At 52.2% G+C, this 13,232-nt stretch overlaps 2 protein-coding genes across 3 annotated transcripts; both read left to right on the top strand.

Moving 5' to 3' along the window:
• Positions 1-87: 87 nt before the first annotated feature.
• Positions 88-4,968, top strand: HOXD9 (homeobox D9). Its single transcript, XM_050751798.1, has 2 exons — positions 88-3,650; positions 3,999-4,968. The coding sequence occupies exons 1-2, from the start codon at positions 2,849-2,851 to the stop codon at positions 4,238-4,240; spliced, it is 1,044 nt and encodes a 347-aa protein (XP_050607755.1). The 5' UTR covers positions 88-2,848; the 3' UTR covers positions 4,241-4,968.
• A 3,757-nt stretch (positions 4,969-8,725) lies between these two features.
• HOXD8 (homeobox D8) lies at positions 8,726-12,796 on the top strand. Of its 2 annotated transcripts, none has more exons than XM_050751805.1 (2): positions 8,726-11,009; positions 11,407-12,796. In XM_050751805.1, the coding sequence occupies exons 1-2, from the start codon at positions 10,436-10,438 to the stop codon at positions 11,697-11,699; spliced, it is 867 nt and encodes a 288-aa protein (XP_050607762.1). In that variant the 5' UTR covers positions 8,726-10,435; the 3' UTR covers positions 11,700-12,796. The 2 variants fall into 2 exon arrangements, with proteins under 2 accessions (XP_050607762.1, XP_050607761.1); XM_050751804.1 differs by having other exon boundaries at positions 11,404-12,796.
• Positions 12,797-13,232: the final 436 nt, after the last annotated feature.

The raw sequence follows: 13,232 nt of genomic DNA, 5'->3' as shown, positions 1-13,232 counted from the left end.
CCCTCTGCTTTCTCAAATGGAAATATGTTTTGGTGGAAAAGAAAGCCTATGGTGAGATTATCTTCTGGTTACACTCCCTTTTGGGGGCATTTGGGCAAGGGAGTGATAGACTAGTAGGGAAAGGGAGATGGGGGAGAAAGGCTGGAGGAGGCCTAGGGTATTGGATTTTGGCAGTGGTTGGGGGAGAGGAATGATAAGCTAGCCTGAGAGTGAAGTTTTCATAACTGGGAGGAAGGGGAGTCTCCTCTTTCCTTTCCTAGTCCCCAGTGACAGTAATATAATTGCACTCTCAATGGGTGTGAGCTTTCCTCTGGCCTGAACCTGGTAAGTAAGCCTATACCCCAAGCCACTTTCTCCTTAAAGCTTCCCATTTGTGTGTTTTTCTCCTCTTTGGTTTTGGTTGTGTTGTTTTTAATGCTTTCAGTGGCATCTTGGTGATTTCTGGCTGGCGAGCAATCATCAGGGGCTAGGTTGAAGCTAGTCTTGCCCACCTGGAAGTTGCCGGCCTTCATTACAGGAGCAAGGACAAGCAGCAGTGTAGCACTGCAGCGGATCCAATTCTGTCCCCTTTCCCTCAGCCCTACCCCCATCCCAAGCGCAAGACAGCCAGACCCCAGAGAAGCCGAGGATGGGTGAGTTTTCCCATCCGACTTTGCCTTGATCTCCTTGTGGACGGGTTTTATGCTCAGTCATTACCTTTTAGTGGCCCACATTAAAATTTTTTTAAAGGAAGAAATGAAAAGATTTCCCCCAGTCTTTCCTCTATTTAATTACAAAATGCTGGTGGCATCTGGGATGCAAGAAAATGCAGAAAGCGTGACTGAAAATTTTGCAAATGAACATAACTTCCTATGAAGTCTAATGTTCCATTCACTGCCATGGCCCGGGAGACTCCCACCAGCTTCCACCGGCTTCTACAGGATCCCACTAGAGAGCCCAGACTTATCTAGTCCTGTCGGGGAAAAGGGAGAAGAGGCCTTGCACGGGAAAGCTAACAGAAAATTCGTTACCCCAGGTCCTGCCTGCAGTTTCAAACAGCTTCCAGCAGTTTCACAAAACACATCCTTTCCATTTCTTCCTTTTAAATGTTTCCCTAAGAACGATCCATTTAGGTGCTGTAAGTCCTCATCCAGGGAGTCTTCGGGACACTAGCATTCAGAATTTTAAACTTCCTCCTCCAAACCAGGAACATTCCAAGACAGAATTCTTTTAGGGGGTCATTTCCTGGGGGTGGGGGAGAGGGCTTGGAATGAATGCTAGATTGAAAACGTTGTAATAGATTTGCCCCAGACTTAACACCGGTTGGGCAGGAGGAGGGTAATTTTTATTTAGCCGTTTCTCCGATCATGTGGGGAGCGCCATTAGTTGTTGATAGTGGGCCATGTCTCTGAGGAAAGCCTGAGCTACAAGGCAAAGGCATCCCCTCTGGAACAAAATCAGAAAGCTATTGGCAAAGGTAATCAATCAGGCCATAAGTAGCCATTTACCCTCTTCCTTTTCGGGGCTGGAGGTGGGCCGGGAGCCCTCCAAGGGTGAGCTGGGCAACTTGTAGAGCGAGGAATATGCCCACCGCCGCCAGCGCCCCGGCCGCTTTTGTCTCGGCTCCCAGCCGGGCTTCCGAGGCTTTGTACCATGGATTTGGGAGTGACAATGGGCATTTCCCTCAGATTCAAGGCTGCTCAACCTCACCTCTGTAAGGGGGAAAAAAAAAATCAGAAGGGAGTGGCCCAAGGACTTAGCCATTCGGCCGAAATTTTTAGACATTTTGGGAGTCTACTCCGAGGCCTCTAAGTGCGAACCACGCGAAGCGACCCTGCCCGGGGAGACTCACTGAGGCAGGGCTGGGGCGGCGAGCGGGAGCAAGCTGCTCTAGCATTTGGGTTCTGCCCTGTGGCGTGTTCTCTTCCAGGGCCTTTCCAGCAGCACCGGAGAAGATGAGGCACCCTGGCCGCCACTGTCTGTGCTGCGCCAACTCTCCCGGCCGCCCGCCCTTCCGAGGACAGGCAGAAGCCCCTCTGTGTCCTCCGCCGCTGCGCCGGGCCACCCTGGCTCGGCCCTCGGGCCGCGGCGTGTGTCCAGCCTCACGTCGGGGTGTGTGTGGCCGCGCGGGCGTGTGTGAGTGTGGCAGGGGGAGGGGGGCCCTCCGAGCTGCTCCATCCGTCCGTTTTATTAGGGACACATTAATCTATAATCAAATACACCTCATAAAATTTTTATTGAAAGGCATAATATCATTACAGAGGTCTTCCACCTGTTTTAAACAACACGACAAGCTGTGAGCAAGCGTGTGTGTGGGGAGGGATGGGTGTGGGTAGGAAGAGAGGCAAGGGGAGAACAGCTCCCCTAGGGCGCCAGGGGCCGCCCCCGAGGGCCCGCCTGCCTCGGGCGACACCGGCCTGGCGAGCCCTCGGCCGCTCCCTGTGCCCGGCATACGCCGCCCGGGCTCGGAAGCTGGAGAGTCATCGCCGGGGCCGGACTGCCGGACCGAGGGCTGCAAGAAGAAGCGAACAAATAGTCCCCAGCGCCTCCTCCGGCTGCGGTCGCGTCTGTGGTCCTGGCAGCACCTGGGCGGGCCAGGACGGGCCGGGCCGGGCCGAGCCGGGCACATGGACCAGGCCTGCGGGCTCTAATTGCGGCGCTTATGTTGATGATTTTTTTTTTTTTTAATCACAGCAGCCCCCAGTTTAGCGGACTGATTTACTCCCGGTATTGGTAAATATGATCACGTGGGCCGCGCGACCAATGGTGGAGGCTGCAGCCTGCGAACTAGTCGGCGGCTCGGGCGCCGGCGGGGAGCGGCTCGGAGGCGGACAGTGTAACCTTGGGTGGGAGCGCGGGACGCCTCAAAATGTCTTCCAGTGGCACCCTCAGCAACTACTACGTGGACTCGCTTATAGGCCATGAGGGCGACGAGGTGTTCGCGGCGCGCTTCGGGCCGCCGGGGCCAGGCGCGCAGGGCCGGCCTGCAGGTGTGGCTGATAGCCCGGCCGCCGCCGCCGCCGAGTTCGCCTCGTGTAGTTTTGCCCCCAAATCGGCCGTGTTCTCTGCCTCGTGGTCCGCGGTGCCTGCCCAGCCCCCGGCGGCGGCGGCGATGAGCGGCCTTTACCACCCGTACGTTCCCCCGCCGCCCCTGGCCGCCTCTGCCTCAGAGCCCGGCCGCTACGTGCGCTCCTGGATGGAGCCGCTGCCCGGCTTCCCGGGCGGTGCGGGCAGTGGCGGTGGCGGTGGCGGTGGCGGTGGTGGTGGAGGCGGCGGCCCGGGCCCCGGTCCCAGCCCTGGCCCCAGCGGCCCAGCCAACGGGCGCCACTACGGGATTAAGCCTGAAACCCGAGCAGCCCCGGCCCCCGCCACGGCCGCCTCCACCACCTCCTCCTCCACTTCCTTATCCTCCTCCTCCAAACGGACTGAGTGCTCCGCGGCCCGGGAGTCCCAGGGGAGCAGCGGCCCCGAGTTCTCTTGCAACTCGTTCCTGCGGGACAAGGCGGCAGCGGCGACGGGGGGAACCGGGCCTGGGGCAGGGATTGGGGCCGCGACTGGGACGGGCGGCTCGTCAGAGCCCTCAGCTTGCAGCGACCACCCGAGTCCGGGCTGTCCGCTGAAGGAGGAGGAGAAGCAGCATTCGCAGCCGCAGCAACAGCAACTTGACCCAAGTAAGTGCAAAAGAAATTGCCCCCTGATTTATTGCTGAAACCTGTAAGGCTCGAATGTGCAAAACTGATAGTTTTACTAACCTATAAAAACGTCTAGACGCCTACCCAAGCCTAGGCGAGCAACATGCATCCATAAAAAGAGCTTCCCATAACCACCTACCCTGGGCGCTCGGTTTGTACGGTAAACAGAGCGCTGGCATTAAGGCTTTTTATGATAATTCCCCCCAAGTTGTGAAAAGCGACCATCCTTGGTGAAATTAATTTAATGACCTCTCTTCCCCACCCTGTCATCTCTCCCTGCCTCCCCTCCGCCCATCTCTACCCGTCTCCAAACCCCCCTCTTTGTAGACAACCCCGCAGCGAACTGGATCCACGCTCGCTCCACCCGGAAAAAGCGCTGTCCCTACACCAAATACCAGACGCTTGAGCTGGAGAAAGAATTCCTCTTCAACATGTACCTCACCCGGGACCGGCGTTACGAGGTGGCCAGGATTCTCAACCTAACAGAGAGACAGGTCAAAATCTGGTTTCAGAACCGTAGGATGAAAATGAAAAAGATGAGCAAGGAGAAATGCCCCAAAGGAGACTGACCCGGCGCGGTGCTGGCGGGAGCGCTCAAGGGCAGCGGTTTTTGTTGTTTTTTTCCTTTGTGGGTGCTTGGTGCTTGATTTCCAGAAACTCTCCAGCGACTTGGACTTTATTTTTTCTTTTTTAGATAGAAGTGACTGTGTGGTTGGTCTCTGTGAGGTATTTGGGGGACTCTGTATTTGCTCGTTTATGTGTTGGAAAAACCAAGTGGCTTTGGGGTTTCTCCCTATCCCACTCCCTTTCCTGCTCCATTGGTTCCTTAGGAAATGCTATATTTTGTGAGTGCACGCTGGCTTGGGGAGCCCTCTCTTGTGTAAATGTCCCCCATGTTTCTGAAAAGTGCTGTAGTTTAGTCCCCTCACCCCTAGCGCTGCCCAAACAGGGGCCAAATGCGCCCTAATTCCAAGAATGAAGGCCGAGCGACAACAGTGCGGACACGCCGGCTGCTAGCCCACGCTGAAGCCCGGCTGGGTTGCCCACCAGTTGCGAAAGCCCCCTTTCCTCAGGGAGCCCGCGGGACCTCGGTGGAGATCTCCAGTGAGGCCTAGAAAGGAGCCCAGGGCCTCGGGCGGGTTGGGGTTTGTCCTCAGTGCATTGGACCCGCTACTCTTTCCCCCGAAGTCTGGGCTCGCGTGGGCGGCCATGGATGGTGGCCGTCCCGGTTCCTGCCCGAGGACCAGTTGTAAATGTTACTGCTTCCTACTAATAAATGCTGACCTGATCAAATGGAGCCCAGACGCTGGCCCTAAACGTTGTGTGCCTGCTTTTTCTGTCTCTCTGCAAAATTTCACACTCGGAATATTTCTCCTCTACTCCTGGGAGGGAGACACTGTTAAAAATTCAGGGCCCTTCCACCTGACAGATCTCTCTGATGTGTCTCTGCCTTCTCTGCCTCACATCCCTTTGTGCAGGCAGATGCGGCAGCACAGACCCTGGGGGGGGACATTGGTGACTCCCCAAACCTGGTTCAAGCTCCTCCATGAACTCTGTGCTTGGGCCCAGTGTTAGCTTTGCAGCAGCGCCCAGAGGAGCCAGCAGGCCCCAGAAGCGAGGCACTTTCAGGCTAGGGCTTGGGTACACAGCACTCTAACCTTCCCTGGGCTCTTGGAGCCCCAGATGCCAAACCCCTCTCCAAACAAGGGAAAGGCCAACTCTGCACTCTGGAGCAACTGTCCGAGCTGGGGGGGGGGGGGGGGGGGGGCTGACTGGCTCCGGGAGGTCCCAGCCAGTCAGTCTGTAAGCTTCTGCCCCTCCCACCAAAGCCCCAAAGTGACCTTAGCGATCAAAATGGTCAAGGCTTTCCTCCCCAGCCACCTCCATTTAACCGCCCCCTTCCCCCCACCCAGCTTCTGTGTATGTTTAGCCCCCAGCTTGGCCCTCTGAGGGCTACATTCAGGGGCTAAAATGAAGGTCATTGTAAGTGAGGGTTCGGGTGAGCACAGCCTTTGCAGGCCGAAGAGGCACCACCACCAGGTGGCCTGAGCTGGGTGGAAGGTGAGGGCAGTGGCAGAGATCTTGGGGGATCCCAATGAAAGAGGAGACTCGAAGAAAAAGCAGAGGGGGCTGGGAGGGAAAGCCAAGGAAGGCTCAGATCTGGCAGAAGGTGCTGCGTACCCCTGCCCCTGTGGCCAGCTCGGTACCTAGGGCTCTTTGAAAACAGGAAGAGCCAAGGTGTCATAAAGCCATCTAGCCGGCCAGACGTCTGGAGGTAATGAGTTTACGACAGGCCCGGCGCTTTGCTTTGAAACCATCTCATTTTGATGTTTGTGTTTGTGGGAGGAAAGGAAAAATGCAGACAAAACTAGGTCTTAAAATCTAGACAATAAAATATAAACAAGACTGCGTTGGACCAAGAAGGCAGGGGCATAGGAGCCCCCAGGTGAGGTGTGAGCACCTAGGAAATAAACATGAAAGAGGAAGGAAGAGGTGAATGAATTTCTGATTTTTGAAATGAATTGGATATTGGAAGTAGCCTAAGGCAATGGCATTTTATAATATTTTGACTATGACCACGGTTTAGCTGGTTCTTTAGAAATAAACAAAAATATTGGCCTGTTATCTGTGGGTAGGGCGGTTACTGAGCTTAGGTCATTTACCCAGTTGAGAGTCTCCCAGAAGTGTGGTTGGTGGGAAAAGATGAAGTTAGATGCCTATTCACAAGAATTTCTGACCCTCCACTCCAAACTTTGAAGCAAAATATTGTTTGAATTTATGTGTATTCACTTATTTAAAAATACAATTGTTACACCTAAACGGGAGAAAAGCAGTTTTGAAGATGAGTAAAAAGATTAATCTAACAGGAAACACTTAAGCCAATTGAATAATCATTGCTTTAAAAAAAAAATTCTAGTGGAATGCTTAGTTCAATGACTTTTGATAAATATTTTTAAAATCCCATTTACTGTCCATAGAAATTCAAACGAACCCAAGCCCAAAGGGACTTTCCAGACAGCCACTCAGAGATCCAGCAAAAAGCTTTTGATTTGGCTTCGATTCCCCAAAATTGCCACCTAAGTGGGCCCAAAGCATTACAGTGTTAAAATAGCAAATATTTATGATTTAATCCTAAAAGCAACAGCTGTAAGAGAAAAACAAAAAACATAACAATACCTGACTTCTGTAATTTCTTGGTTGCCAAAGTGTCTGGTTCCTCTGGAAAAGAAAAAGCCTCTTGGCAGTTGATATTTAGAAAGTTGAAGGTTTTGTTAAATCTAGCCTGTCGCTATAATTGTTTTAAAAGGCACAACTGGGCGGTTACAGCATGGTGACTTTTGGTGTCTGGCAAAAGAAGGGCTGGAAGCTTTTGGAAAAGACACTACTGGAAGCTGTTGGGAGCACTGATTAGAATATTCTAGGCATACAGGAGCTCCTGCTTGCTGCTCTTGAGTTGTTGACAATCACAGGAATGAAGCATTATTAGTGTCAGCAGTCCAAGCCCCAAACTAAAGAACGAGATTAGAATTGGTTTGAGATGAATAAAAGGAAGTTAAATTCAACGGACTGGAGGTGGCATTTGGCCACTAGAGAGCGCTGTTGCTCCACTTTCTGATCTCGTAAAGCTGGAATTGCTGCGGAGAAAGGTTTTGATTAAAAATATTTACAATCTTATTTTTAATCCTAAGTTAGGATAAATTTAACCAAAAACAAACAAGGTATACTATTAAGTTTTCCGGCAGTGTTTGCTGGGAATAAAATTTTGGCTCGGTCAGGGCTTCAGAAAATTTGGAGTATGGCACAGCTGAAAATATAAAACATTATGATAAATGAATGTGTTATATCAAAACAGAAACCTGTGAAAGGCATAGATCTTTGCTTACCAAGTTAATCGCGCTCTTTTTCTACTCATATTATAAACGGAATGCTTAAATAAATGTTAAAAACTGTTCTGTCCCAAGAGGAAATGTGTTGTAACGTTTTCTAAATTTGGCCTGAATAGCTATAAATGAATTTTCTAGTGTTCATTTTTCTTTTATTCCCCCGAGGAATCACACAGTTCTAGAAGATACCTGGTATTGTTGAGATCCGGGCTCTTACATTTTTTTCCCCCACTCCATTCCAAAATCCACTCATTTATCCAGGGTTCAAACATGCGCGCGCGCGCGCGCACACACACACACACACACACACACACACGCCAAACTGAAAAAAGGGGCACAATTACAAAGGTAGCTCCAAGGCTTTATTGACAATAATAATCTTTTAATTGGGCATTTGCAAGATTGAAGGACAAATCCTTAACTGTCAGAATCAATTTGTTCGCCTTCGGATTTAAAGAAAGTCATTACACTTGGCAATCACCAGCAGAAAAAAGCCCCACAAAAACAAACAAACAAACAAAAAAGACCCTTGCTCTCCACCACCCCAAGTCTGTACTCCTTACTAATTTAAAAATTAAATAAAGCACGCCTTTATCATCTCCAGGTTCATTAACGATTCCTTTACCTTTCAGTCATTCCCAGTAGAAATAATTGAGTCAGACATTATCACCTTGCTATGTCAGTCTATCTCGATCTCATTTTCTCCATTTGTAAAAATGATATTTCAGTCCACCCGTACACAAGTCAGGATCGCGCTCGCAGGCTGGGCCAACCCACAAGGAGCGAGGGGTAGCTGAAATCACTCGCCAGCCTGCGGCATCTCTGAGGCCGTCTGGGGCTTTCGGAAATTTGCATTTGGTGTGGAAAGCCGGCGTGGTGCGTTTAGCTTGAGCAGGGGCGCCTTGGAGGTCTGTTTCCAAGGCTGTGGGCCTGGCGCCCTCACGATATTGTACCTATCCCGAAGGAAACGTGGCTCCGTCACCCAAAGAACCCACGAAAAAGGCCGAGCAGGAGGGGAAAACACACACATAACAGAGAACCATTGCATTTATTGGACATTGAAACGGGAGCAGAGAGGGAAGGGAAGTGTGTGGGGAGGCGGCTGGTAGGTAGGGTAAAGCCAGACAGCTTTGGAGAGAGCTGCTAAAATCAGGAATATTTTGTCGATTCACACTCGACTGGGCCACATGACTCGGGCTACTTTTCTTCATCTCTGCTCACAAACTAGCCTGAGCCTTCCCTTTCTCTGCTTTGGGAAAAATTCGTAACTTTGAGGCCTGCGGCTCTCTCGGCAGTAATTTCACAGGCTTGGCGGAGGAACTAGGATCATTAGCAGAAGATGGGCCGCCTGCAGCTGCCTGGAACCGGCGCGATCTGAACGCCGGCCGGGAGGCTCCTGGGGGTATCTCGCTGGCGTCTGCCCCCAGCGCTCCTCCGGGAACCGCAGCCGGCCCTGGTTCGCTGCGCGCCAGGGCCGAGACCCGGGAGCCGCGTCCTGCCCGAGGAAATGTCACCCTCCCCAGCGCGAGCCCTTTTTCCCGCCTCAGAATGTTTGTCCGCTCTTCTATTTACTCGCTCAGCAAGCCTAATGCCCCCTCCTGCATTCTTCAGCCTCCCCCTGCGCCCATTGCTGACGTCTATCAAGGGTGAAATGATGGAAACTATATTCATGGGCATGATTTCCATTAAATATCAATTAACCGGAGAGCCTCGGCCAGGCTTGCGGTACGTCAAGGGTAAATGTACATCTCATTTCCACAGGGCCCACTCGGCTGGAAAAGAAGGGCTTTGATTTGCTTTGATAACGCCAGGATCTGGGGCCACACTCGCGGCTTTTAATCAAATGACTTTGATATGCCCCAAGTCAAATGCACGGTCTGGTCCTTCAACACCTCTTGTCCACGTTCCCTGGGCTGCACCCAAGTGTCAAGAGCTGCAAAAGCCACGGGCAACCTCTGCTGGGCTAAACCCAGGGGCTCGGGGAGGGAGTCATTTGCTCCGCAGCCTCCTGGGAGTGGCCTCCTTGCCTCCCCCAAGTCTAAGGCTCCGCTGCAGCCCCTCCCTGCCGGTTGCGGCCCGCGTTCCCGCGGCCCCGGGGCACACAGAGCCCTTGGCAGTGCGTCTTTATGGGCCCCCTTTAAGGCCGGCGGAGGCATCTCGGGCCGGGCGCGGCGCTCCGTCCGTCGGGAGTAGTGGTTGAACTGCGCGCGGATCCCTCCGCGGGGCTCCTGGCCCCCGTCACGCTGCCTCTCCGTGCACTGCTGTGGTGCGAAAATGCCTCGTCGGTGCGCACCGGGGCGGCAGCCTCGGCGGCGGGGGCCAGAGCGGCGGGAGGGGGGCCCGGGGGGGGCGCGGTAAGAGGTGGCGGCGGACACAGGGTTTTTTTTTTTCTTTTCTCTCCAGAGCGGGGGTTTGTAAACCGAGGCCAGAGTGTCCCCGTGGGCCGGGCGCACTTTTTTCTTGTCCGGGTGCGCTCAGGCACTTTTGGTGCCTGAGAGGAAACAGTGGAGGCAGCGGGGCAGGTCGCCCGGGGCGTCGGCGATTATATTGCGGCCGAGCCGGGGCGCGCCGGGAAAGGCCGGGAGGGCGGCGGCGCGCGGGGGTTGGGCAAGGCCTTGCGACCCGCGAGGGAGGCGGCGCGAAGCCGAGTCTGGGGCGCAAGAGCCGGGCATGAGCGCCCAGTAGCTGAGCGCCCGCGGCTGCCCGGCCTCAGAAGCGACAGTCGAGCGCGGGCGGGCGGCAGCAGCGACGTAGCCCGGCGGCCCTGGCGGCGTGAGCAGCCGCCCCAGAGGCCCCCGCGGCAGTGCGGCCGAGTCGAGGCTCGCTCCCTGCCTGCTTAGCGCCGCCCGCCTGTCCCGGGCCGCCGCCGCTGCCGCCCCAATGAGTTCGTACTTCGTGAACCCGTTGTACTCCAAGTACAAGGCGGCCGCGGCGGCGGCGGCGGCGGGCGAGGCCATCAATCCCACTTACTACGACTGTCACTTCGCGCCCGAGGTCGGCGGCCGTCATGCCGCCGCCGCAGCAGCCCTGCAGCTCTATGGCAACAGCGCAGCTGGCTTCCCGCACGCGCACCCGCAGGCGCACGCGCACCCGCACCCGTCCCCGCCGCCCTCCGGGCCGGGGTGCAGCGGTGGGGGCGGCCCGGGCCAGGACTACTTCCACCCCGGCGGGGGCAGCCCGGCCGCTGCCTACCAGGCTGCCCCCCCTCCTCCTCCGCATCCTCCGCCTCCACCGCCGCCTCCCCCCTGCGGCGGGATTGCCTGTCACGGGGAGCCCGCGAAGTTTTACGGATACGATAACTTACAGAGACAGCCGATTTTTACGACCCAGCAAGAGGCCGAGCTGGTACAATATCCTGACTGTAAATCGTCCAGTGGTAATATTGGCGAGGACCCAGACCACTTAAATCAGAGCTCGTCTCCTTCTCAAATGTTTCCGTGGATGAGACCACAAGGTTGGGATGCATTTTTTTTTTTTTTTAAGAGGGGAGAGGGGGAGAAATCTGCTTTCATCTCACGGTCTGGCTTTAAAACTCCCCTTCCCTCTCCCCCTCCTTTTCCTTCTTGTGTAGCCACAGTGGCTCTTATTCATAAAGTAATACAAACCTTTTTTTTTTTTTTTTTTTTTTTAAAGTAGAAACCATGTAAAGATGATGGGGACAGAATAATTGTGAAGACCTTCTCTCTGCCTCTCTTGCCTGCACACCCTATATATATTTGAGCTAAAAAGCGCTGTGTATATTTCACCCCGTAGGCCCCGTTCCACAAACCTCCAGCAACATGCAGAGCTACCATAACATTTTTAAAACGTTTATTCCTCCCCTCCCCCTTTTTTTTTGTTTTAATCAGCAGCTCCTGGTAGACGAAGAGGAAGACAAACCTACAGTCGCTTCCAAACTCTAGAGTTGGAAAAGGAATTTCTTTTTAACCCCTATCTGACCAGAAAAAGAAGAATCGAGGTTTCCCACGCCCTAGCCCTCACCGAGAGACAGGTAAAAATCTGGTTCCAAAACAGGAGAATGAAATGGAAAAAGGAAAACAACAAGGACAAATTTCCCGTTTCCCGGCAGGAGGTAAAGGACGGGGAAACGAAAAAGGAAGCCCAAGAGCTGGAGGAAGACAGAGCAGAAGGCCCGACAAATTAACTTCCACCTTTAAAATTTTACCACAGACTATTAAAACTAATGATCACCATATGCTGTGGACACCACCTATTTTCTTTGTTGGAAAGGACCTTACCTGTGTTTCAAGCTACCTTCATGTCACTGCTCTTGAGGCTTCTGCGCTTTGAGAGGGATTTGGGTGTTTAAAAAAGTTTCTAGTATCACATAGAAGCAGTCCTTGAGCTGTCCTATGGAAGGGTAATTTGATACTGACCTTGTAGCTATATTTTTATAATGGTTTTTAATGTCTGAGCTGGTGATTTGCCTGAACAACGTAAACTTCCTAATGATTAGCACTTAATAATTGAATATAAAATGCTTTATTAATCAAACAAGTGCACTTGAACGTTTTAATCTTTGTGGTGAGTAAATTAAAAGGAGTCTATTAATTTGTTTAAAAAATTATGTCTGCAGAATACTTTATATTATTTGATTACAATGTATTATTTATGGATTTTTTTCCTTCTTTTATAATGAATGGTTCGGGTGCGTTTTGTTTACTCCTAAAAGGTTTCTGTGCGTATTTTCTAAATGTAGTATCTCGGGGAAAAGGCTGGGCTAAACATTCGAAAAGCACATATTAGCTGAAGAGTGTAACGGTATAGTCCAGCTCTGCAGCTTCCTTAAACTTAAGGAAAAGATTGGGCCAGTGACAAGAGTTTAAAGGCAATGTCCAAGTTGACAATTATTTTTCTATAGTCCATACAAATTAAATAATCTGGCAACTCTGGCAAATCGCCTTGTAAAATGCGTCTCATTTTTTAACTTGCTTTCGTTTTGAACCGCCCCTGTAATCGCCTGAAATCGCTAGTTCTTTATGCAGTGGCTGCCGCTGTGTTCCGTTATTTTCAGTAGGTGCCATATTTATTTGTATTGCCTTCGTTTTGTTCGCCGCTGGTTTTAAACCAGCTTGCTGTGCGCATCTCAGACGTCTGTTGGTACGTCCTCCGCTGTTCTTCAGGAAAGCGATAGCCTTACCTATTTGAAACAAGCCCTGAGAGGAAGAGCAGAAAAACCTGAGTGTAAACAACTCCAGAATGTCGCTAGCTCCTTAATAAATAAATGAATCTCTTTCTGGAGTTAGTGTCTTTGAGCGCGGCAAATACCCCTTTTCCGTGAATCACTAACAGTCGCCTCAGGACTCACTCAAGGCTTCTGTTTAATAAGAAAGGGGTGGGGTTACACACATTCTGCGCTGTTAAAAAAAAAAAAAAAAAAAAAAAAAAAGCCGCAGGGGCCCCTTCTTTTTCCAGAGAGGACTGGCTAGTCTATCTTGCTCTAAATAATCTTGCTAAGATGCTCTGAGAGCTTTGATCCTCTTAAAGGACTCAAATTGTGGGCCCAGTGGGGGACAACCCAGAGTCCATGTTACACCACAGCTTATTCCACTGAGCCAGCGTTGATGCTGGGGTTTGGCATCTGTTATTAACAAGATATCCATTTCCATTGGAGGCTGCTCCTGCAGCTGCCATTTTACAGGGGAAAGTAGGGGGAAGAGGAGTGGGAGAAAAGAGG

The sequence above is a fragment of the Macaca thibetana genome, chromosome 12 (assembly GCF_024542745.1).
Source record: "Macaca thibetana thibetana isolate TM-01 chromosome 12, ASM2454274v1, whole genome shotgun sequence".
In the NCBI taxonomy this organism is placed as follows: domain Eukaryota; kingdom Metazoa; phylum Chordata; class Mammalia; order Primates; family Cercopithecidae; genus Macaca; species Macaca thibetana.
Note: the sequence above shows the minus strand (reverse complement) of the source record. Positions and strands in the feature narration are given on the sequence as shown.